At 37.3% G+C, this 27,101-nt stretch overlaps 2 protein-coding genes across 3 annotated transcripts in view; both read right to left on the bottom strand.

Moving 5' to 3' along the window:
• The window catches only part of LOC128862704 (fibroblast growth factor receptor homolog 1), a 28,237-nt gene extending 19,721 nt beyond the window's left edge, over window positions 1–8,516 (bottom strand). Inside the window, exon 1 of one of the 2 annotated variants that reach the window (XM_054101374.1) lies at window positions 8,195–8,516. The gene's annotated coding sequence lies outside the window, so the exon portion shown is untranslated. Of the gene's footprint in view, window positions 1–1,311; window positions 2,196–8,194 lie in introns of those variants that run through there. The other variant, XM_054101369.1, reaches the window with a different exon arrangement.
• A 6,764-nt stretch (window positions 8,517–15,280) lies between these two features.
• Window positions 15,281–22,756, bottom strand: LOC128862694 (uncharacterized). The gene is made up of 2 exons (XM_054101358.1): window positions 22,118–22,756; window positions 15,281–17,134 (listed from the first exon to the last, which is right to left on the bottom strand). Exons 1-2 carry the CDS (start codon window positions 22,129–22,131, stop codon window positions 16,294–16,296), a joined length of 855 nt encoding a protein of 284 aa, XP_053957333.1. The 5' UTR covers window positions 22,132–22,756; the 3' UTR covers window positions 15,281–16,293.
• Window positions 22,757–27,101: the final 4,345 nt, after the last annotated feature.

Below are 27,101 nucleotides of genomic sequence, written 5' to 3'. Positions count from 1 at the left end.
CATATGCTTCGAATGGAGTCTATATTTTGAAGGTGACGAAATAAATTGTGATGATTAAGCAATTATTTCGAGTTTTATTGAACAATTCCCGGTACTTTTTTGACAGAATGTATCCATATAGGAATAAAAAGATCAAATCAAGGTTTTTCCAATAACAGGTGTTATTGGTGAATGGATTGCGCTATCGAGAGATGATTAACGATTTTTATAGCCTCAATTGGATGGTATTGATCTGGACAACGTTTATTTTCAACAAGACGGCGTTGCGTGCCACACAAGCAACGAAACCATTGATCTTTTACGGGAAAAGTTTCCGGACCATGTTATCTCTCGAAGAGGTCCGCCGAGTATCTTGTAATTTAACACCTTGAGATTTTTTTCTTTGGAGACACGTGAAAGAGAAGGTCTACGCCAACAGCCCAGGGTCGATAGGGTCGATTCAAGACCTCAAAGATGGAATTCGTGAGGCTAGTTATTTTCCACTATTAACGACATACCTTCCTCTTTATATTTAAATAAACATCCGATAATTTATTTTAAAATATAGAATTTTTCTTTGAAAAATAAGACCACCGTTTGGAAAACCCTATATTTATTTGGTTCTTCATTCCTTCATCAAAAAAGTTGCAAAGAGTTTGCATGCTTTTTTAATTTTTTTTTTACCAAAAGCTGTTCTAAAATTGAAACGCATCGCGCGTAATATCATGCCTCTGACCCTTCATGAACCTTTCAAGCGACCCTCGTATATGTGTATACGCGTTGAAAAATGTATACATATTCGTTTTTTATGTCTGCGCCAAAAAAAAACATATTTTGGCAAAATACAGTGAAAGTATTTGTTTATCTTCACTTCGGCCATTACTTCGCAAAATTTCGATTTTCATTACTCTTTGCCTAAATAAAACATACGCTGAGTTCTAGAATTTGTGCGGCGCATTTACCTGCTTAAAAAAAAAAATATATTGAAAATTTTGCTGGGATTCACGATCAGTTTTTTTGTGTTTTTTCAATGAATTTCATTCACAATTTCGCTCTATTTACAATGTGTACATATATGTGCGTGTGTAGGTATATTTTCGCATAGTTTTCTTGCGCTTTTCGGCAAACGCGCACACAGCTTTTCTGTATACAGTCAAATAAATTTGTCTGCTGTATATTTACATAGACCATTCGTTCACACACACATATACTTATGCATGCACCTACATATCTACATACATCGGCATATAAGGTGTGTGTGTGTGCGTGTCAACATATTTGCCTCGTTGGTCTTTAAATCACTTTTAGTATTAATTAAAATGTCTCACATACTTCCGGTGACTTTCCTTAATGGCGGCGTGTGCGCTGCTCTTCCTGTCTTCTGCATCCACACTGGATTTATATAGTAGCTTTTGTATGAGCTTTGAAGAATTTCTTGAATTCACAAGCTACACACTCTCGTAGGCACTCGAATATTTAGTCGATTATGGGCGAGTGTGTAGATATAAAAAGTGTATGCTTTTAAGTTTATTTACTTCGTAGGCGAGCACACGCATACACTGCGCTTTGATGATTATTATATAAATGCGCTATCGAAAGATTTGTAAGTTTATCGGCTATTGGAATTCCGAGAAAGTTTTTCACGCTCTTCACACCACCGCACGCGTACATAGTATAAACAAATTATTCACAATTTTTTGGCGAAAATTATTTTGCGTTTTTCCTCTAGCAAAACTTGATGGAAATTTTTGAATACCAAACACATTTGTATGTATATATTCTATATAAAAAGTCTGCAGTGTGTACGATTTACACTTAAAAATGCTAAACTTATTTGCAGCTCGCTACATTTCATACTCGCAGCTCGAAATACATAAGCTACCGTTCACGCTACTTATGCCCGCGCTAGTTCTGCTTCCACTCGTCTATTTGTCTATTTCGATTTTCCACATTTCCCACAATTAGAGAGCTGCGCGCAATGATTGCTTGATTTGAAAAATGCTCTCGTTTGGGTTTGCACACACACACACTGGCACAATCCTCCGCCTCTTTGGCCGGCACAGTTCCACCACAATTCCACAATTCCACATTTCCACACTTTAGCTACTGCATTGAATTGTTCACGTCCGAGCGTTCGCTTTCACGTCTATTTGTTCCTAATTGGAGCAACGTTTTATCCAAACTGTATGCTGCTAGCGCTCGGGTCCGGCCAACCAGCCTGCTAAAGCAACAGCTTTCTTCCTGCGGCAAACGCCCTCGGATGCTACTCAAAAATGCTCAGATCAGTAGTGCTCGTTGTGCTCGTACTCGTCGCCGCAGCAACGCTCACGCCCGCTATACGCCTGCGCCTGCAGCGCGGATGTGTTGCCGGCGATCTCCTATGTACTTACGCCCCGCATGACTCTGCTGCCAACTAGTCACATATACACATGTAAGTATGCGCGTGTGGAAATATATTTGTATGAGCATACTTTTCGTTACAATGGCAGCCAGCACTTACGCTCATTCTGCAGCGAATCGCACTCGTCAATTACACTCAATTTGAATACATTTCAACAGCGAAAATTTCTGAAATTAAACGAAATAAACTATCCCTGCTGCTGTCATATAGCACGTATTTGTGTGTATGTATGCATGCATACGTGTTGGCCTGTGTGTGCGTTGCACACAAATTTCTGTTTTATTTCAGTTCGGCAGCGTGTAGCCGTACTTCCCGCATCTCTCTTAATTGTTTTTGTTTTGGTTTTTTTTTAATTTTTTTCTTTGCTTTGCAAGCCGCAAACCCATATGTTGCATGCATGTTGTTAGTCTCTTGGCCTGTCATTGTGCCCGTCGACCGATCTGCCGGTCTGCCACTCCAGCTTTCTGTCTGTTTGACAGTTCCACTCTTTGCTTGTTTGTAGGTAGAATTTTGCGCGTATTCGCGGGCCATTGAACACACTCAGTACGCACACCCCTCCATAAATATGGAATCGCGTCGCTTAAAAGATTGCTAAAACAGTAGCAGCAGCGACAGCAGATGCAACGACAGCAGCAGATAATACGATTATAACAAGAAAACTATTTACTAAAATAAGATCGCATTTGCTATAATACACAGATGTATGCATGAATGTGTGCACATGATTGCTGACTTTTAGTGACTCTTTAAGTACACCCAAACCCATTATCAACCCAGTGCTACAGGCTGCACGCTCACATCGAACGACAGACAAGGGCAAATATTGTTTCAAGTTGTCTACCGCGCACTAATTTATTTCTACAAACATACATTTGTGTGCTTTGGTGTACGTAAATACACACATATGCTCACCCTATGATCGTAGTTTATGGTAAATATCTCCCTAAAACAAACGGTTTGCACAAACTTCGCTTATTCAAGGTTGGTCTTCGAATCAGGTTTGTGAACCTAAAATGTCAGTAACTGTACATGAACCATTCTAGTTGTTTGTCCCCCGTCAAAACTGTTGCTACTTCAAGTCAGAAAGTTCGTCGTCATATTTATTCAGCGCCGGCGGTTGAGATAGTTGAGTTGGTTTACGAGTAACTACCATACGGCTGGACGGAATCTGTTTAGTTTGAATTTCTTTCTAAGCACTATTTGGTTGTAACAGCTATCGCAGGGGGATAATATTATTGCAGCCAAAATCCGCAAACGCCTCTGTGTAGCGAAAACCGTGTATCTAACTATTTACATACACATCGAAAAGCGGCAATCGCTACTCGGCTCTCGACTTTACTCTAAGGCTGCTAAGTATTGCTCGTAAGAATGCATGATCCGTGGGGCCACACCTGTCGCTCTCTGCAAACCGTCACCGAGGAAGAAATCTTATTACGTTGAGCCCAAAAAGGCGATTAGAATGACAAGGAATGTTGCGCTGCCGCCGAAAGAAAGTACGCTGCTTTAGGATCACGCTGTGATCGAGCACAACCCGAGCCGTGTGTGAACGGAACCAGGAATTGAGAAAGGAAGAGAGACGCATTGCCCCCAAAAGGAAATGAGAGGCCGAAATATGTAAATATGAAGAGCTTGAAAACCTGGCCGATAGGAAAAACGCCCGAAATTTTCACCAGAGAGATTGGCGGCCAACAAAAGGCTTTAAGAGCGGGGCGTTTTTGGTTCGTCTAGAACATACTTAAGCCATGGAGTGAACACTTCTCGAACTTGGTGGATAGTGTGGATGACACAGAGAAAGCACAGATTCCAATCCACCTTTCGCTGATAACGGGACCCACTATGATGAGATGCGAATTAGCGGCTAAAGAGCAAAAAAGTCACGGGAGTCGACGGTCTGCTGGCTATAAGATTAATCTTGCGTTTGGTCCTTAAGCATAAGACTTTTACATAAATCCTTTTTCATACCTTTTTAAATATTTTTTTAGATACGCCTTCCTAGTGAGATAAGGTAAAATGAGATAAGGCCGCCATTGTGGCCCTATACTCCTCACTGGAACTCTAGAAATTTATGATGATGATGGCTGTCATTCCTCAGGCGTACGAGTTAGATCTCAACTTTTAGGTCTCTTTCGGTCGGTCTTGTAGTCGGTAACAAAACACCCTGTATAATATAGTAAAGCTAGTAATTTGTGTTATTTTTTAAATAAATATGTATATTTTGGAGTTAACTATTGGAAAGGGCCATTCCAACTCATTTAGACAATCAGCTATGCGCCAACCTACTCTTAACGAAAAAGAGTTCACTTTGACATCACGAGCGCGCAAAGTGAACGTAATGTGGGCCATATGTTGAACAGACGCTGGCTATTCATTTGATCATTTGTTGTAGCTGCACAAATACATGTATGTATGCGTACTTAGTAGGTGCATACGTAAATAGACGCATGTGGAAATGTGCATTTGCGAGTGCACGAGAAAATATTAGTTAAGCAGCACGCACATATGCAAATGTATATACCTATGTATGTGTGTATGTTACGGATTGAAGCTAAGCACTTTCGATTTTGTCTTACAGTTGGCCTTCTAAAGGTGCAGTCAGACACAACAAGGATGGTATTCTAAAATCTTTTCATTAGGTCGCATTCATTTCCGCCTCATCATCATCATCTTCATTCATCAGCATTACAGCTCGGGGTGAGATTTAGCTTCCTCAACGATCTTCTTCCGACGATCTTTTAACTCGGTCAAGAGCTTCCATCTTCCAGTTTTTTACCTTTAATCTCTTCAGGTCTTAGGCGATGTTTTGTAGCCATGCCAGTTTGGATCTGCCTTTGCCTCTCACGATGATCGGATGATAGTTTATTGCTTTTGGTTGGATTCTGCCTGTTTACAAATTTTGTTGTTTATTCTAGACTAACACCTCGTTCAAGTTTCAAATACTCCCTAAGGAGCAGGATTCCCTGAATTCCAACAAAAATGTATATATTTTTTTATATTATTAATTTTTTTTTAATTATTATTATAATTTTTTTTTTATATCTTTTTAAGTTACTTTTTTTAAATTTATTTATTTTTTTTTTATGTGTAATTTTAGGAAGTAATACCTAACGGTATCTTAAGATTATATCATATATAAATAATTGAAAAAGTTATCATTATTGGAAGACAACACTGTAAAAGAATTCAGCTAGCCTTTTTTAACTTCTTTCGCATTTTCTAAAAAATTTGTTTAAACTGTTGTAGTTTCTTAAATCCTCTGGGCTGTGCGTATTCAATAAAATCATTTCATAATGCAATCAGAGCTTAGACAGGAAGAGGTTTTTAGAGTAAACCATTCATTCATTGACCACATTAGTCTTTGGTGAAAAGATTTTTAAAGGTGTGCTATTTAGCTGATCGTTATTCGGCTCTGAGCGAATTTGACAGAATCAGCTGATGAGCTGACGTCACTTGGGATGTGCAACAAAATTTGGCATGTGTTAGGGTTATATGAGAAACGACTGATTGGACGGGTGCATGAATAATTGTAAAATGATCGTGCACAATTCGGCTTAATCTCCCAAGTGGCGTGGCAGCCGAAGTTCCCTTCCCCGTTTCCTTTTTCAGCATAGTTGAAGAGCAAACCTGGTAAATCTATGATCTTTGTCCGAGTTATCGTTAGACAGTCCATTAAATGGAATACTCCACTTTACCTTGCCTTTATAGACATTCAAAAAGCGTTCGTACCTATACACCCTCGAAATTTATTCAACGGATCTCGACTATGCAGGTGACGACTGCCTACTGTCTCACAACTTCCTTGACATGGCAGCGAAGATCCAAGCAGTGCAAGAAGCAGCTAAGAGAGCCGGTGCGGCATTCAATATTCGAAAAAACGCAACAAATTTTCAATGGTTTTGATCTAGAAGAAGTGCAAGCTTTGTGCTACTTAGGCAGCGATGATATCAAAAACCGAATAAAGAGGATATGGCAAATCTTTGTAAACGGATGCCTATAAAAAGTCCGCAGAATATTCTGTACAAATACTATATCGAATGCTGGCTCATGGGCCACAACCCAGCAGAAGCCAATACTATTAGAAAGCCGCAGACGAGGACGACCAGCGAATATCTGAAGTCAGATACATGCGCAATGCGGCTTAGCTGAAATGCAGTTAAGAGATTGGCGTAAAACAGACACGAATGAGAGAAATTCGTTGTGGCTGTATATTTCACACTGGAACTCTAGGAACTTATGATAACGATTGGCACTTGCTGGTCATTCATAATTTTGGGTTCTTATGCTTTTTTGTTTATTTTTTTCTTTTTGCAGAAAGTCGGTTACTACAAAAGTACGAAAACAAATATCTCACGAATAATTTAAGAAACACTCAGTGAAAGGGTGGAAAGATCAGTCTTTCTGCTGATCCCTAGTATATATATGCTACCTTTGAAAAACCGGCGCACTTCCTCGTTAAAAAAAAACAATCGCAAATATTATTTTCGGGAGAAAAAAATCCATTATTTGCTCGGTAGATGGCTGTACTGATCTATATTTTTCAAAGCATCGATCAAGCAATTTAAAGTTTATGGTCGTTGCCATGGTGACACTTCACACAAAAACAATTTCTTTTGCTTTTTTTTGTTTGTTTTATTGAGTTGTGAGTTACAGGGTGTTAACACTGGAAGTCAACAAAGAGAAAATTCGGTACGTTTTACAGTTTTTTTTTGCTAAAGGCAGTAATCCAAGCCAGGCAGCTGAAATTGTGAATGGTGTTTATGGAGTCTAATTACATGCAATTTTGGGTTCGTCGATTCTGTTGAGGCATTTTTGATGTTGAAGAAAATGTTGATAAAATCACTGAAATAATCAAATTTTACCGGTCATTTAGTTGTCGTAGCATCGCCCAGGCGCTTAAGATCGCCCATAAAACAGTCTGAACCACTTGTGAAAAAACTTTGCGCACAATAATGGATTTCTTTTTCCTCAAACTAGAATATATGTATGTATACATATAATTGGAGCGGACACCACTTTTGAGTATTTCGCCGCGCTCCTCCTCCTATTTGTGGTGTGCGTTTTGATGTTGTTCCACAAATGGAGGAACTTACAGTTTCAAGCGACTCCGATCGGCTAATATTTTTATGAGGAGCCTTTTCATGGCAGAAATACACTCGGAGGTTTGCCATTGCCTGCCCAGGGGCGACCGCTGTTAGAAAAATCTTTTTCTTAATTTAGGTGTTTCACCGAGATTCGAACCTTCGTTCTCTCTGAATTCCGAATGGTAGTCACCCACAAGCCTATTCGACTACGGCGACCGCCTAGAATATCATCTCGAAAATATGTATGATATTTTCTTATACTCTTCGTATCGTAACCCTTTCTGCACAATCCGTGTCTCTTCTAGTAGTAAATTAAAGATATTCTTAGCAAATGAAAGATAACAAAACATCCGAACTCCCACTAGTGATTTAGTTTCAAAAGGCGCTGTGAGAAGGCATTGGTCAACATAGTGCGAACAGCCCATGGAAAGTAAAATTTGACTTTCAAAAAGTACTTTCCAAAGAGTTTTTGCTTGTGCAACTACTTTCTTTCCGAAAATCTTTAGTTTGAAGGGATTGCTGAAATCACCACTATCCATGCCTGGTTGCACCATAAAGTGTGATGAACGCACTGTACTTGAGAATTTCGTGTTTTTTTCGCGTTTTGTCATTTTTTGTACTAAAAAAAATTTTTGCACGCAATAATATTTTTATACTTTAAGGTGGATTTTTATTGAAATTCATAAACTTCACACAATTTTGAAATGGAAAATGCGCTCGACTATCGACTACTTACCATTTTGATATAAACAATTCTATTTATATAAATGAATGTATGAATGTATGTGTGTATTTCCATTTATTTATAGGCTGTATTTATTTTGTAAAACCTCATTTTCATTGTAATAGTATTTTTCACTTCCGATCACATTAATTTGTAGCAAAAATATATATTTTTTTAATATCACTTCTAGAAGTACTCAAAATTCTTGCCTCTATTTCTCGATTTTATCTATTCAAAACTGTGTCGAAAAATTTACTTATTAACTTGAATATCCGGTCCGGGCGCTGGAAACTCACGCTGAGGAAGCTCGAAAATCGCTTATTGCAACGGAACACTTCTTCACTGCGGCAAATACAATTCTACATAGAATCCGATTGAGCAGTGATCGCGATTTCAAATGAGATTTTTTTTGTTTTTTTTTTTTAATTTTTTCTACTCAAATAGCGAATTCAGAGTTCAGTGGAGCAACAAAATTTAAATGGATTTGAGTGCAACCGGTGCGTCGCGCAACATTTAACGATGTTTATTTATAAAATTGTTTATTGTTGATGAGAGCACGCACGCCAACATATACATATGTGTGTGTATATATGTGTGTGCGTCTACTTCCACGAGCAGTGCTGTGGGATGCAGAGGGTGAGCGGCAGCGTATAAATTTATAGAATGGCTGTGGCAGCAACTCAAAATAGCGTAATGAAAATTTTCTTGCCATTCAATTGATGCCGCAACTAAGTAGATTTGTTTGAGAATATGCACAGGGTTTTCCAATAAGGATGAAAAACGCTTAGTATAATAACAAGAGGCAACAATTCAGATCCGTTTTGCTAATTAAACCCAGGTAGGAAGCTTCACCACGCAGAGAACCAGACAGAAGCAATTAGAAACAGTTTATGTTTCTATTTTTATTAATACATAAGTTCCAAGTTGGAATCAAAAAATATGTATCCACGCCAAATTTTCACTCCACCCCAGTTCAGGCTCACGTAGCGAATTTCCAGTTCTAGAAGTAGTCACTAGGTATTTGTTGGTCTCCCATGTCTACGGCTACCAGAAGAGTTCCAGTCAATGGCAGTTCTTGGTCTAAGTCCCTGCTTCCTCCGCGTAGGACGTGGCCAATACAGCGCCATTTTTTTCGTGAAAGGTCTGTGGTAAATACTGCTCTAGCGAAGCGTTTGATTACTTATTACATGTACTACGTCCGTTCATAAACCGATCGAAGCGTCTATTAGGAAGCAGATTTGCTATGCAAAAAATAAAACAAAATAAAAAATATTATAAAAATGTTAAAAAAATTCCATACCAAAATTTTCTGCACTGAGTAAATCTCAAATTATTATTATTATTTTTTAATTTTTCAGTTTTCTTATTATACTCAAGCCTTTAAGTAAAACAATTTTCAGAAAAAATTTAATCATGGAATTGCCACTAGATCTTATTAGGGGCCTCCACACAAAGCTCGTTGCCTCGTTTCTTGGTTGGCAATTTGATCAGTAGTTGCCTAAATAATAGTCAGCTTTTTGACAGTTGGCATTTAATGGTCAGGCGCGAAGTGTAAGTTTAAAATATCGAAAAGTGAAAAAAAGGTAAGTAAGTAATTTTTGCAGTCAAAAGTCTATTGGATTGATTAATAATCTTTTTTTCGATTATATCGATTATCGATTCATATCGATTTTTTTAGTTTTTTGTTTAACATTGTATTTGTAAAGAATCAAATTTGTATAAATCAATTGGTGCAAAAGAGCATTACCAAAGTAACAGAAATGAGTAAAAAAAGTTACTAATAGCAAAATACATTTGTTGAACTTTCAACTAACAAACGCCGAAAGTAACGAAATTGGTGTGATGTACAACTGTAAGTCTCTCCATTTGTGGAACCAAATCAAGATGAACACCTCAAATAGGAGGTGGAGCTCAACTAAACACCCAAAAAGAGAGTAAGCGCCAAATGTGCAAGGTGAAGGCCAAAATTAATAAGACTGAGCTAAAATAGAAACGGCAGAAGCTTTGTTCCAATAACTACGAGTTGATTTATTCAAAATAGTCTCCTCTGGCCTCGATACACTGTCTTGCGCGACCTAAAAGTTTTTCGAAAGAGTGTTTCAGTTCATTCACCGGAATACCCTCCAGGATGTCGGCACAAGACTTTTGGGCGGCCTCTACGGAAGCCAAACGGTTTTCTTTCATGGCTAAATGCGATTTTTCGAATAAGCAGGAGTCACAGGAAGCCATATCAGGCAAACACGGTGAGTGATTGATGGTTAGAATGCGATTTCTAGTCAAAAAATCAGTCCGTAGAGTGGATTGATGAGATGGTGCATTATCATGCAATAAGCGCCAGTTTCCTCCTTCGCGGTATTCAGGACGAATCGACGAATGCGATGCAACAAACGCTTCAAGATAGAATAGAAACGCCAAGACAGAAAATTGCATTGACGATTTGGCTCATTGACACGAACTCATTGTGGACAATTCCCTTGCAATCGTAAAAAGAAATGAGCATCGCCTTGATTTTTGACTTCTCCAAACCCAATTTTTCGGGTGGTGGCTCGACTGGGGCTTTCCATTCGGTACTTTGACGCTTAGTTCCAGGTTCATGTTGAAAACACCACGTTTCATCACCAGTTACAATGTTGTAAAAGAAGTTCTCGCCTTTTCTCGCCTCATTAATGAGGTCTTTCGAATGTTGAATTCTGGGCCTTAGTTAACTTGGGCGGAATGAAACGTGTACAGACTTTTCGTAAGCCCAAATGATCAGTTAAAATGCGATAAAAAATTTTAATGACGCCAGTCTGGTTTATTTTGGACTTCACCTTATATATACATATATTATATAAGCATATGTGCAACGTACTCACGCACGATTATTCTGTAATTACTCTGTGTGCTCAACATCAGATCATTTACATTCTCTCAGCGAATTTGAAGGCATTAGCTGATTAGCTGACATCACATGGGTCGCAGTTTGTTTACAAAAAAACTGAGATTTTGTTGGTGATATACGCAAAAATCAACACAGTTCTTACTCATGTTGCTTCGTTGCCTTCAGAACAACAACTCATTGCACGTGTGTATGAATACATGTGAAATGAGCGAGCAGAATTCGGCTGCCGAATCCCCGCTGACGTGGCAGCCAAAGTTACTAGCACAATTTTGCTTTGGATGGCCAAACCTTGCAACTGTAGCCCTATCGGCTGAATGAAACTTTAATCGCTAATCAAAATATTGGTTTTTTTAATTTGGTTCGTTAGGCGGGCTGTTCGTTAGCGGCGGATCCACTGTATTATTATTATTTTTGTGGTTTAAGGTTTTGACCCTATTTTCTGAAAAAATTTCGACATAAAAGATAGCTCGTATTCTACTAGAAAAATCCTATCAGAATCTAGTGAAGTACTGCTTGCAACAAAATGTAGGGAGAATAAACGAAGCAAACAAAGTATAGAGCAGTGAAATCATTCAGTTCATTTGCTAAATTTCAGATAAGTAATTTTCTTCTAAATTTGTATACCTAATGCCCGCTACTTCACAAGGACTCTACAACTTGGAAGTCATATATGTTCGTTGCAGTGGCTTAAAGAAATCCGTAAGGCGTCTTCGATTCACTACATCTCTGCCCACTTGCAGAAAAATTTGCAACATTTGTGAAAGCAACTGTAAAGTTATCGAGCAAGATTCGCCACTGGAGAGTATGGTTATACTTCATAAAACTGGTACAACTCACTATTCGCAATGCTGCCAACTCTCTTTTCTGATATTTGGCAAGTTTCGTTACACCAGGTTTATACAGGGACAAATTTGTTGCTTCAACATTTCTCTCTCTCTCTTTGATGTTTCCGGTGTGTTCACACATCCTGCAATGGTTAGTTTTTCATCTAAAGTTAATAGCCACATTGAGAGCAACGAGAGCACGAAGGGTGTTAAGGGAGTCTGAGCATTACAAGTAACGAGTCGAAGAAACAAAAGTTGTCCTGTATCAATTCTCTCTTAATAATACTTATTTAGTGCTTCTAAGCATATGTAATTTTTGGCCGCTCCTTTCCAGTGCTGTCAACATAATTTTTTTATGCCAGTTGCTTCATTTATTCACCACTAATGACGGTTAGCGAACCGAAGGTGCCATTAAAATGTGTAGAGTTTACTGCTTATGAGTAAAATATGTTATAATTATAAACACTTTAATATTTATCAACTCTTGCTCTTCTTCTCAGTATCACAGTCCTTGGTAAACCATTGCTTCATTCACAACCTTGCGCCATCTGTATCTATCTAAGGCTATCTCTCCTACACCGCCGCACGATTAGCTTTCAACGAGCCTACGAGCCATCTCTTTCTGCGGCGTCCTCTTTTTCGGTCTCCAACAGGACGTAATTCAACTACCTTTCGAGGTGTTTCTCTCCTTGGGCATTCTAAACACGTATCCGAGCCATCTTATCCTCTGAGATTTTATAAATCTTATAACAGTTTCGTTTTTGCCAATAGTTCCAGCTCATTTCGATTCCCACATCGTCATTTATTGATCCTATGAAATGGATTCTCTCGCTGTAACATTTATTGATTCTTTGAGATGGGTACTCCCTGCAACATATGCAAAGCCTTTAAGAAGTTAAGAATTTGGATTAACCCCACAACATTTATTGTCGCGATAATGAAGGATAACATTTATTGCAGCAAAATTAACACCTGATAGCCCATCTGTTGGGTTCGTGACATATTCATATTTCAGCATTTATTTGTTCATAAGAAAGAACAAATCTTTGGGCTATTTAGTTGTGGAGTGTAAATTTATTTGAATGAAGTGGGGTATAAAATAATTTGTCTTGGCATTAACCCATCCACTCAAGCCAATTTTCAAAGATCAAATTCACATTCTCTGGTTGTATCCGATGGACGGCTTGCCTGATCTTCGTTTCAAGGGTGTGAATAATTTTTGGACCATGCATATAACAACGGTATTTAACAAAAACCAAAAGAAGGCTTACGTACCGTGATCACAGCTCCAAGGGATTAATTGATAGAATTACTGAATGAAGTGAGTGAAGGATGGATTTTTTGACAGGCAGGCAGGTACTGCTCACTCCTACTAAAGTTTCTCCAACTTCATATTGAGTATCTGCCACTTTTTTGGGCATGGAGTAACTGTTAATATGTAAATCAAAAATGTTAGAAGATCTGACATACGTAAAGGGTATTTCCAAAGGAGCGTTTAGATGTAGTTTTAAATTACAAAAAAAAAAAACAAAAATAAAAAAAGGGCATGTAGCGTAGTACACATAACAGAAGTGAAACTTTTAGGACAGACAAAGAAAGAGGGAGAGACCCGAGAGAGAATGAGAGAGAGAGAGAGAGAGAAATAATATATATATAAATATTTTCATAACATTTGCAAATAATAAAATTAGACAAAATTTACGAAAAACGGAGAAGGGTCGACCGGTGTAGGTAAACGCCGAACACAAACCGTGACAACAAGGCGCACTACTCCGAGCTCTTATCACCCGCGCAGGACCGCAGCAATGGCTCAAATTACCGCAAGGCAATACCAAGAAATCCGACGCCGGAATGAATAGCAATTTATAGTATGCACAAGCACTAGCCAGGAAACAAAAATAAGCACAAAAAAATAGGCACCAAAAACGCCAAACAAATTGGGACCAAAAACGCCCGAAAAAGTAGGCTCCAAGGAAATATAACGCCAAAAAGTAGGCACCAAAAATATATTTCCTACAAATTTGCACCAACAAACAAGCGCCAAAAAGTAAGCAGTGTTATTTCCCACCAGAAATTAGCAACCACGAGGAAAAACTCAGGGAAAATAGCCTAAAGTGTGTCTAAGGTATAAATTTATGAAGTATAGCTCTCTCTCTCCTTTTCCTCTACGTTATATCATTTTTCTCTCTCGCGGAACGAAAATGCCCAAAACGCTGCATGACCTTGAAATTTTACTCTCCATTCTCGCTCGTCCGTCGACGTCTAAGAAGTTTCACTTCAAAAGTTTAGATTCTTTTAGGTTTGACTTTCTTTTTCAAAATACGGCTCTTTACAATTATATGTGCAAAATTACATCATTTAAATGCCCATCAATGAGTATGTCCAAATCTGCCAAAAAGTCAATTCATGAGTGCCTCATTGTTGAGAACGACGAGATATCGGTGGTGTAGGTTATTCAGCAACTTTCTGGTGCTATAGCAGCAATATTCTCAGCAGAACACCCAGTTTTTGGACTGACAGTCTTTTTTCTATTCTCGAGAGAACCTTCCAATTCTTTCTTGAAATTTTTTTTCCAACCTTCGTATTGTCTACTCATTCGCGCGATTATTTCCATAAAAAAAATCACGAATTTTGCGATATGTTGTTCGTAAGGATCGACCATTTCCATAATTAGTTTCAATAATTTTAACGCGTTGTTCTCTCCTATAAAATTGTACATCTGTCTACTTGACAAATATCACAGATGATATAAAAAAGGTGCCATCTAGGAATTATTCTAAGCACTACTGACACCTGGAGTCCCTTTTGAAAAATCCTTTATATCTACATAAGCAACGAACTATTCACAGTCCTTATCGGAAACCCCTTTGCAAACATGTTTATGTACATATGTGTATGTATGCGTGTTCATACACATCCTACAAAGTGAGCACAAAATCAGAAACAGAAGAAAAAAATTTCGCGAACAAAAACATCGATAATTACAGCAAAAACAGCACAGCACTTAATTGTAGCACGCGGCGAAATCGCATAGTCGACATGGATGACAATTGATCGGCTGGTGGTGGAGACGGGAATGAGAGCAAATGTGATTTTCAATATCGATAATAGTGAATAAAATTTGTACTTTATTTCAATGCTTACGCTGACAGGGGGTAAAGTGGTGGCATGCAATTAAACTAACATGCATATACATACATACATACATACATATAGTTTTTGTAATTGATCTTTAGCGATGCGTGCCTATGCAAAGCGATAGGGATATGCACACAAAAATTAAAGATATTTTATGCTCATATATAAAATAGTTTCTTTTAAAAATTTTAGTGACCTCTACATGCACATATATACACGTACTCGTATATGTAAGTTTTTAATTCGAAAGTCGAATTGAGTTTTTAAAAAAAGATCGGAGCTAATGCACCGCTTTATTGGACTCCAGTTTTAGACTGAAAATTTATTTTTACAATTCAATTAATTATACTAAGTTTTACAATATTAATGCAAGTATTGCATTTTTAATTCTTTGGAAAGAATTGCCCAATTAGTGCCTGCAGGTCAGTATTCTGTTACTTGCATTTCCGGCACGCTTAAGAAATAAATTGCTTACCTAATGTCTACAACTTGTTTGTCTTATTAAATTACAATTGAGTAAAGCAAAAGAAAAGGAAAAAGAGAAAATAAATGTAGCGCGTGTTAACTCCTCCGCATTTAAAAACGAACGTCCTCGTGCGTCTGAGTAGGATAATCTTCAGGATGTGGTTCGGGTTGTTGGAAATTTTTAACTGTTACCTCTTGTAATGGGGCCCTTTTGAAAAATTCGGAGACGTGTTTGGCCCCTTGCTTTGGGCCTTTCGTTGAAGTTAGTTTTAGTACCCCGATTGCCATTAGAGTTAAAGTTATACCAGATATCCCAAAATTGACTATTGATGTTGTTAATCCTTTATTTTTTAGAGTCTCGATATAGTTTCTGTTTTTTAGGTGAAGTTCTTTCATCATTTCCAGGCTTAGTAATTCTTCTTCGGCCGTAAGTGTTGCATTTGGTTGTAGAACTGCAGGAAGGGGTTTTCCGCTGGAGATTTCTTTAGACAGAAATGTTTGGTTGTTTATTATAATGGTGGAGTTGTGGTACTGGATTGCGAATGATCCAGTTAAGTTAATCTTCTCCTTGTCGATGTGAACGGTGTCGTTAAATCGATTTAAAAGTATTATTCCTGGGAGGACTTCTAGGACAGTGGGAATGTGTTGGTTGTTAATCGTAATGCAGCTAGGCGATCGGCTTTTGAGTAGATGAGGAATGCATGTGGAGTTACTGATGTCTACAATATTTTCCTTTGTACAAATTTTAATTTCATTATGTTCTTTACAGTTGCTTTTCTTTCCAAAGATTTTATTTTGACATCTTATAATTTTTTCAAATGGTATTTTATATAATCATATAATCTATTACCTTTCTTTATTGCTTTTATTAATAGGGATTCACATAAATTGTTGTCAGTTATTGGGATTTCAATTAAGTATACAATCTTAGAATTACTAGAGGCTATCTTAACGTTACTGAATTCAAATGCCTCTTCTATATTAGTGAAGGGAATATTATTTTTCTCAATAATTTCTTTTATTAGTTTCATTTCAACGTTAGAAAATATATATGAATTTACAATGCCAACTTTGGCCCAATGTATTGCATAATTGATATTTATGATTTCATCTTTTATTAATTGTAGCTTAAATTTAATGTTTACAGCCATATCATGCTGAACATCTTCCTTATCTTTTAATATTTTAAATATTTTATTTGACACTTCCGTTATATTATTTATTCTTCCGCTCATTGCTCTATTTATTATTAATTGGTTATTGTTATTTTCAAGTAAATTGTTAATATGATTTTCTAACATAACGAGATCTTCGTGATCCGGGCTCCCTGTGAGCCATTTCCAGGCGGTACCAATTGCGTTTATGGATCTCTTGTTTACCTTTGGCTTTAATCTACTTAGGAAACTTTGTATTTCGGACATTTCATGGAGCAAGAAGGGGAGTAAGGAATTGTCGGGAGTTATTTTGTGTCTTATCGTGGAGTTGAGTTCGTTCAAAGTCCTTTGGTATTCGTCCGTGTCTATTGTATGTATAATTTTGTAGGTGCCATTTTGGATTTTGGTCCATCCTGTATTAAAGGTTGCAAGTTGTGAGTTTGTATAATCGAGGATACGGAACTCGCCTGTGGCGAGTGGTATTATTAATCTGAAAGCAATATATGCGTTAAGTTCTAATATTACTCTTGTGTACGGTTCGGTCATTTTCTGTTATGACTACACTAGATTTGTCTTCCTTTACTATTTCCTTTTTGTATCTGTTAGTAAGTTTTGAGCCTAGTCTTTTATTTATTCGCACGTAAATAATGTCACCTGGCAAATATGTTTTCATTGTGGTCCTCTTCCGATTGTGCACTTCTAAGTCTTTTGCTTGTTTTTTCCTAAGTGCTTCGATATTTTCCTGCCGGGCCTTCTCGTACTGGTCAGGATTTGTAGAGACCCTGCGTCCAAAAAATATTTCTATCGGTTTCTTCCCTGTTGTCGAGTGGACTGTGCAATTGTACTCGTATACCGATCTGTCCAAAATTTCTAGGAATGTTCTATGGATTCGTTCCGCCTTTAGGCAGCGCGCAATTTCTGAGAGGGTTGAGTGGAATCGTTCCACCTGCCCGTTTACTGTGCTTGTGTAAGGAGGTGTCTTGTAGATTTCTATTCCAAGTTGATCCTCCAACATAAAACATAAGGAGGCTGAGTTTAATGCTTTTTCGTTGTCTACTACTATCATTTTTGGTACGCCGAATGCAAAAATTATCTGTCTCAGAGGTTCCCTAATATCTTCCGAAGCTCTGCTTTTTATTACTCTAGCTTGGGCATATTTGGAAAATTTGTCGACTGCAGTAAGAACTAGATTTTTCTCTGTGTTATAAATGTCAATATGCACTATTTCACCGGGATATTTCGGAATGGGAGTTTCAAGCAGCTGTGGCTTATTTGGATGCCGGTCATATTTATTCTCCTTGCAAATTTTGCATTGTCTGACTAGAATTTCTATTTTAGCACTCATTTTTGGAAAGTAAAATTTTTGTAATAGTTGGATTTTATTTTCCTGTGCATTCCTATGGGCGCGTCTGTGTTCTTCTAGCATTTCTATTTCCTGTCTGGCTTCGTCTGTAAGGTCCTCGACTTTGGTTTGGGTAAAACGTATTCTGAATTTAGAAAAATGAAGGGGGTATAATCGTTGGATTCTTCCCATGATTGGCTCTGAGGTAAAAAGTCCGTTTATTACGGAGGGATTTAAATAACGTTTAAGAATTGAAATTAGATTTTGTTCATCGTAATCTTGTTGATTAAAAATGTGTCTATGGTATGTGGGAAAGGGTATTTTGAATTGGTAACTATTTTCGTCGCCATTTAGGAGCCAAATTTGGTTCTTGAAAGCATTTATAGGTCCTTCTACTGCTGGGATAAGATTGTGCGCCGAACTTTCGTCGCTATGTTGCGTTCCTGTCAATGAATTGATTTGTGATACTTGTGGCGGTCTTGAGAGTGCGTCGGCCACAATATTGGTTTTTCCTGGTTTATAGATTAGCTCGTAGTCATACTCTTCTAATCTAGCCTTCCACCTTTTCATCTTACTGTTGTGGTTTCTGTTGCTTAGGGCGAAAGTCAGTGGCTGATGATCCGTAACGATTTTAACCTTCGCGGAACCGTAAAGGTAGTTTCTCAAGGAATTCAGCGCCCACACTATCGCTAGCATTTCTCTTTCGTTTGCTGCGTAATGCTCTTCGGCTTTAGAAAGAGTTCTAGAGATGAAAGTTATTGGCTTGTCGTTTTGCGATAGTACGGCTCCAATTGCGTAATTGGAGGCATCTGTTGTTAGCACAAATTCTTTAGAGTAGTCGGGGTATGCAAGCATTATGTCTTTACCAATGAGTGATCGTTTAAGTTTCTCGAAGGAATCTAAGGCGTCTTTGTTGAAGGTTACCATGACTTTTTTTGATTGATTTTTGGACACTCGTCCGCCTTCCCCTCTTAAGAGGACTGTAAGGGGTTTCGCGAGCTTCGCGTAGTCTTTGATGAAGCGGCGATAATACCCTGAAAGTCCTAAAAAGGATCGGAGTTCTTTTAGAGTTTTAGGTATTGGAAACTTTGCTATTGCGTCGGTTTTTTGTGGATTTGTTTTGAGGCCTTTTTCGGATATTATAAATCCTAAAAATTCCACTTCTGTTTTTAGGAATTGACATTTGTCAAGTTGTACTTTTAGATTTGCTTTTTCTAACGTATCGAAGATTTGTTGGATGTCATTAAAGTGGGTTTCCTGATCTTTACTAAATATTATGATGTCGTCGATGTACACGTAACATCTCTTTCCTATATGGTTCCTTAAGATGTCGTCAAGAGCTCTTTGAAAAATTGAAGGAGCGTTCTTGAGACCGAAAGGTAGCCGGGTAAATTCGTATTTACCGTGATTTACCGAAAAAGCTGTCTTCTCTATATCCGATTCCTTTAGAGGAATCTGGTGGAAGCCGCTCTTTAAATCGAGTACTGAGAAGTATTTATTTCTTCCTAGATGTGCTAGTACTCCATTTATTTCGGGTATAGGATATCTGTCCGATATAGTTACTAGGTTCAATTTTCGATAGTCAATTACCATGCGAAATTTCTTCTCTCCTGAAGTGTCTGGTTTTTTTGGTACTATCCATACAGGTGAATTGTATGGAGACCTTGAAGGTCTTATTATACCATTTTGTAGCAAGTCTTTGATTTGTTCCTCTACTTCCACTTTCAGTGACATAGGGTACGGATAAAATTTGGTGTATATTGGTGTGTCCGTGGACGTCCTTATGCTTCCTTGTACTTTCGTAGTGTATGTCAGTCTTTCTTCAGGTTCGGTAAAAAGTTTGGGAAAATTCTTCGCAATTGCGTTAAGTGTGGTCTTCTGTCTGTCATTTAGGTGGTCGGTCTGTATGTCTATTGCGTTAATCGATTGTATGGTTTGCTGTTTTATTTTAATCCTGACTCTATCTTGTATTGTCATATAATTGTATTTTGTGTGGATTACCGCCGAAAGTTGCTTGAGGCTGTCATTGCCTAAGATGCCGTGGAATGACTTTAAGGAGGGTAACAAAAAAAATTTAATTTTTAGATCGGGTATTCCGAATAGACTAACGTTGGTGTGGTGCGTAATTTTTATTTTTCCAGCTATAGTGTTAGCAAAAAAGGGTTGGTCATTCGGGAGTGAATTGGGTGCAATAGAGGGTTGCATATAATTGTTGTTTGAGCCCGTATCGATCAATATTTTTAAAATTCCTCCTTCCTTCGTTTTACATTCAAAATATGGAAGTGAGGAGTTCGCTAATCTAAAAAATGGATGTCCGAAAAATCCTCTGCAGCATTGTCGTCTGTACCGTACTGTTCGAGAGTTTCTTGCACGTTGTAATTGTCTTGTCTAATTTCGTCGTGTTGGTTTGCATATTCCAAATCTTGTCGGTATGCAACGCTGTTGCATTGTTCCGCTTCTATGTTAAAGTTTCGTTGTCTTTTTTCCATATCTTGCTGGGGAGGTGCTGGTCTTTTCCCGTGAAATGCTAGGTTTTGTGGTGGCCTATTAATGTAATTGACCCTTCTCGTCTGCATGCTCTGGTCGATGTCCATTGGTTCAGGTCTTGGCATAGGCTTTGGTGCAAAAGGTCTAGGTGGTGGCAGGTGTCGAGGTTGAGAATTGAAGTTTTGTTGTTGTGGGAAAAAATTCTGGGGTCTTTGCCAGTGCCCTTGTTGTTGAGGTGGGATATAGGAGGGTGGGAGTGTTTGTCTCTGCATTGGTTGATTCCAATGGGCAAGGTGTGGGTAAAACGGTTTCGGTGCGGCGTGGGGCTGTGGGGGAAAATTCCTTCGTAGATTTATAGGTGGTTTCCTACTGACGATATTTGCTCGGTAGGTTTGATTCTCCAATTTGAGGCATAATTGCAGAGCCTCTGGAAGGTCTGTTGGTTCTCTTATCCCTAGGAGTCTCGGAAGGTCACCATTGAGACCTCTAACGAAGGTATCCAACGCTTTGTTTCTATACGTGTCTACAAGAAGTTTCCGGGGTTCTGATCCGGCTTCTAAACAAGAAATTTTGTTCAGGATCAGAGAAAGGTTTGAATAAACCTTCTGATAATATTCGTGTATGGTTAGATTTCCCTGAGTCAGTGAGGCCATTTGGTACTCTAAAGTACCTAGGTCTCGTTTGTCGCCGTAATGCGTTGTGAGACAACGTGAAATCGCGGTCCAATTTAAGGGTGTGCTGTAGGACTCCAGCACAATGTCCGCTTGGCCTGTAATTTTGTTTCGTATGGTGTTTAAGATACCAAAGTATTTATGTGAGCCTCGCATTGGCTCGTATAGTTGTAGAACTCTATCGACACTTTTCTTCCAGGATCCGAATTCACCTGGGTCCCCTGCAAATTCTCGCAAAGAACGCACAACATCAGGAATTTTGTCGAGTTCACTGATTCCTTGGGGTCCTATGTTAACAGGTTCGTCTACCTCTATAACGTTCCTAACTGCTAACCTGTCGTCTAGTATTCTATTGACCACTTCTGTTATTTGCCTAACTATGCCCCTATTTTCTTCGTTTTGGAGATTTGCACCCGGAGGGATTTGCCCTAGAACCGGTGGTCTTATCAGATTGCTTGGATTACTCATCTTCGCAATTGGACACGATTATTTACGCCTTATAATTTAAATAACGGAAATGTCAAAATTAACTTGTATTTAGATTTTGTCTTGATCCAGAATTGGATTTCTTTATCTTATTCCTAACTTTCAAATTATTTTTATTACGCTTTATTTTTTGTCGATTAAATATTTTCTATAGTTCAAATTAGAACACGCTTTTCGTACCTATGCGAAAAATTAGTTAAAATATATTGGAATACACAATGGATCACTTCTTATTTAATATCTCTAGTTATTAATTTTATTATTTTGTAAATTTAAAAAGGTTTAATTTCACTTAATGTAATAACTCACTTCTTATTTAATATCTCTAGTTGTTAGTTTTATTATTTTGTAAATTTAAAAAGGTTTAATTTCACTTAATGTAATAACTCACTTCTTATTTAATATCTCTAGTTATTAATTTTATTATTTTGTAAATTTAAAAAGGTTTAATTTAACTTAATGTTTTTAGTTAAATACGCTAACTTACAGTAGGAGTAGCATTGAACTACTCTTCCCTCGCTGGCTGCACGGATGTATTCCTTTTTGGTCGGTTAGACCTACTGCGGCTCCTGCTGCAACACTTCTATGCGAGGTGGTCTCCGGACGAACACAAGAGAGCCTGAGTCTGCTGGAAATCCTGATGACCAGTCGGAAAGTAGGGTTGGTGCCGTTGGGAAGTCAACTTTTGATTTCTTCCTTTCACAGACACTTAGTAGGGTTGGTGCCGTTGGGAAGTCAACTTTTAATTTCTTCCTTTCACAGACACTTTTAAACACTTTACACTTTTTCGCGACTGGTCCCTGCTCGGGCGCCAGTTTTTAATTCGAAAGTCGAATTGAGTTTTTAAAAAAAGATCGGAGCTAATGCACCGCTTTATTGGACTCCAGTTTTAGACTGAAAATTTATTTTTACAATTCAATTAATTATACTAAGTTTTACAATATTAATGCAAGTATTGCATTTTTAATTCTTTGGAAAGAATTGCCCAATTAGTGCCTGCAGGTCAGTATTCTGTTACTTGCATTTCCGGCACGCTTAAGAAATAAATTGCTTACCTAATGTCTACAACTTGTTTGTCTTATTAAATTACAATTGAGTAAAGCAAAAGAAAAGGAAAAAGAGAAAATAAATGTAGCGCGTGTTAACTTGTATGTGCACATATGTATATATTTATTTTCTCTCAAACTTGTGTGTAGGAATTTAAATAAATAAAAACTATTAACTATTTTAATCAAAGCAAAATGTATTACATTTTGTTTTTATTAAAATTGGCGACCCTCTCTAACCATGTAACATGTGTGGCACTCTCTGGCTCATTCCAACCCCTACGGAATAATATTCATCCACATGTGTGTATGCATCTCTTATAATCACAGAAATTAATCTATGGTGGCAAACATTGATTCCAAAAATCAAAAAAACAAAAATCGTTGTTGTGTCAAGAGCGTTTAACCTTCTACATTTGAGTGTACCGAAGACAACAGAGGAGCTGCGCAATGCGCTAATTGACAGAGGCGCAGCTGATGGGCTCACAAAAAGGAGGTGAAAAGGCAAACTTTTCCATTTGGAAAAAAAATCATTACTAATAATAAAAATTATTTCAAACGAACTCAAATATGCTTTTATGTATACACAGAGTCATACGCTGCGTTAATTACAAGAATGATAGAAACAAATTGCGGCCGTCAGCGAACGCGTGACGTCACATAAATGTAGTTGTACACTGTTGCCAACTCTTTGCTTTTCGCAATCTATTTATTGCTATTTTTACCCAACATACGAAAAGTTATAAGTTTGGTGTTGTTTTCTTTTTTCAATTTAAAGCTACCAAAACAGTAAATTTAAAAAAATGTATATTACAGGGTCCCGCCCTCCAAATGTAACCAATTTCAGACCGCTTGCGCAGCTGGTGCACGGGCATCAGTTGTCTGTGAGTTGGCTAAATGACAGTCCAGAGTATTTTTTACAAGCTCGCGAAAGCATTTTGCCGGGAGTAAATGCGAAAAAAGAAAATCAGTAATGGATTCCAAACGTAATAGTGCGATTGCATTATATTTGGCTGGAATATCACAACCAGCGATTGCTCGTAAGCTCGAGCACCTTAAAGTAAATAAAGTTATTGTTTATCACACCATTATTTCTTACAATGATACTGGTAGCATCGCGAAACGTCTTGAAGGTGGTTTTCAAAAGACTGCAACGTCACGTCAAATGGTTCAAAAAGGGAAGAAGCGACTTGTGCGAAATCCCCGACGAAGTGCCAATCAAATGGCGAATGAACTGAAAATATCTGACGGTAGCATCTAGCGCATACTGAGAAATGATCTGAAAGTCAAGCCTTACAAGATCCGAAGGTGTATGATCCCACACCAAAGCACCAACTAGTCAGACTTGAGCGAAGGAGTTGCTTCGCTTGGCGGAAATCGGTCAATTTCCAAACATTTTGTTTTCTGACGAAACAATTTTTCAAATTGAGCAATTCGTAAACTCCCAAAACGATAGGGTTTATTTGACCGATCGCTTAAACGAGAATTTGAGCAATCGATTGGCCACCCCCGCAGATGGGCGCGCTCCAATCGTTTTCATCGAGCCTGGTGTCCAGGTAATGCGAAATATTATAGGAAAAGTATTCTGGAGGTTGCTTTGAAACCATGGGCAGACAATCATTTTGGTGGCAGACAATGGACATTCCAATAGAACTCGGAATCATCGCAAAAAGCTCGAGTGAAGAAGAATGGCGAAAAACAACGTTCCGAACTTCATAACGTCCACGCAATGGCTCTCAAATTTAGCAGACGCGAATCCGATGGATTACTCTCTTTGAGCCATTATGGAGAGCAAGGTACGAACTAAAAGGTTCACCAGTCTCGAGGCGTTGAAAAAATCCATTGTCCGCGAGTGGGCCAAAAGACCTGCAAGTCACATTCGGGCAGCTGGCGATTCGTTTCTGGACCGTCGTAAGGCCAGAGTCAAAGCAAAAGGAGGTCATGTCGAGCAAAAGTAAATTAATCCTTAATTTTGTATTTTCCATATTTTTTCACGCTTTTTTTACTTTGAATTGAATAAAAGTAATTTTCCAACCTAAATTTATGAAAAAAAGGCTAAAAATTACTTTTCTCGCATTTAAGCTTATGCTGAGATGATTTCAGTGCTATTGAAAATTTATTAATTCTTATAAAATTTGATATTTTTAAATTTGGTGTTTGCAAGTCTAATTTTTTGCTTCTTTTGAGGATATGCAAGAATATTCTATCTACTTCTCTTAACTCTTTTTAACATTTAAAGCTTTTTTTATATATTAAAAAAACCTTTGAATTTACTGAATACTAATTAAAGCTAGTAGTAGTAGCATTCAGAGTAGAAATAAGAAAATAAAAAGTTAAAAAACAAAAATACCAGATAATACTAAAGAAACCATAACGACCTTTTTGAAAAACTGACCTTATCTTTTTTTTTTGTTTATCGACCTTTTTTTAAAGAAATTCTCTTCACATAAGTTTTAAATACAAGGATGGATTTGTCAATTTTAAGTATGTAGGGTGTTAAAAGAGCGAATTTTATGTAGCTCAAAAATTGTGCTGATTTTTGAAAATTTATTTTTGCTGATAGCGTTGCGTGCTTTCTCTCATATAAAAAAATATGTTGATCATTCATTGGATAGAGAAATTGCACAAGACTGCTAATAGAAAAAATTGCCAAAAATCAGCACGGTTTTGGTGACATTTAACAGTTGCACTTTTATATCAAAATGCAATGGATATAACAGAACTCCTCAAATTTGTCTTTCTCTTGTGCTAATGCTTTACGTGGCCACTTTGGGTGGCTGTTATACCTTCAAGCATTCTCTTCAATCTTTTTTTAACAATATAAGCAGATACAATTTATTTTTGCGATTTTTCAGCTGTATTGGACTCATTATGCCGACATGAATTGTAGGGGAAGTAAAAAAGTCCGGCTTATCCTATTTGGATCAAATATGTTTGTTCAATAACTTTAGTGCTTTTTGAAATAAATTTCATAATTTCGCGATTGAAGAAACTCCAATTGTTGGAAAACTTGGCCAGTTTATTTTCACAGGCGCCACATCAAGAAAAGCTTGAAAAGGTGATAATCGCTTTGCGGTAGGTTTGGGCTGTAGGGTTTGGGATTTAAGTGGACGGTGTAGTATACCACTATAACTTCTGGGCTTGGTCTTTAATACCATCATTAACATCAAAGCTGAATCTTGAAGTTATATGTGCAGAGATCTAAAATTGTTGAATTTTATTTAATAAAAGGACTTACCCGTATTACTAAAGCAAAAACAAGAATAATATTATATTATCATTAATTAAAATGGCTTTAAAATAATTTTTGTTTTTTATTTTTTTTTTGTGACCTCTAATTTGATATCCGTTTATACAAATGAGGCGATATAAGCTTTTTTCTCACTTTCTATGTCACCTCCCTTCCGTTCTAAAGGTCACGACTTAGCTCGTCTGGTTCTTAGCTCTCCTGTCATTCGGTGATATAGCCAACCAGAGAATTATCGAAAATCAATCTGAATCATACGCATTCCCAGAAGCTGTTTGCACCACAATAAACCAGCTTTGAGCTATGAGACGTAACTGCCAAACGTTATTTGCCAAACTATAGCCCTACGCTAGTGATATTGTAACCTAACCTGAGATAGAAAATGAATCTTTCTTGTGTACCAAAATGTTCTGAAAAAAGAAATTGGTTGAAAATGGAAGAAACCCATATGCCCATCTGCCACTGAACATTAATATTCAAAAATGTTGAAAGTGATCTTTCAGTAAGTTATAAACAAATTTTTCCTAAATTTAGAATGAAGTACTGATATCTTATTTTTGGTAACGAGAATGTGGCAGCAAAATGGTGCGGATGCGCTCGTTGGATTCTGGAAGAATCACGACTTAAACCAACCAACTGATATCTTTAAGTAATGATATATCAAGTACTCATACTTTTACAATAGTTAAACAAATTATTTAATTAATAAAGAATTCTATCCAAGAAATTTTTTTTGGTAGCGCTTTTTATTTAAAAAAAATTCCCCCAAATTCAATGCCCATCCAATATACAAAGTGTCGCAAAATTTATCACCCTATGTTGTTTTTTATTTAATTTTTTTTTACAAAATTAATAATAATAATTTCATAAAAGACAATTTTTTAGGTAGACTTTTTTATTAAAAAGAATTTATATAAATTTTATGTTGTTATTTCTAAACAAATGCGCACTTACAAGATCGAGCAAAATTAATCATCCAATTTTATTTTTGAATATTTTTTTTACTAAATAGCAAAACAAATTATTTTGAGTGAGGGAAATCTGTGTTTTGACCTTTACGCGTTCCTTTGCTAGTCTGCTTGCCTACTGTCTAGTTCACAAGTGTCAAATATGGCTGACTTACAGAACCACTTACAAAAAATGCAAATTTTCCAATAGAGAGAATAAATTTGTATAAC

This window comes from Anastrepha ludens, chromosome 2 (assembly GCF_028408465.1).
Source record: "Anastrepha ludens isolate Willacy chromosome 2, idAnaLude1.1, whole genome shotgun sequence".
In the NCBI taxonomy this organism is placed as follows: Eukaryota; Metazoa; Arthropoda; class Insecta; order Diptera; family Tephritidae; genus Anastrepha; species Anastrepha ludens.
The sequence above is the reverse complement of the archived record's forward strand: the minus strand, read 5'-3'. Positions and strand labels throughout refer to the sequence as shown.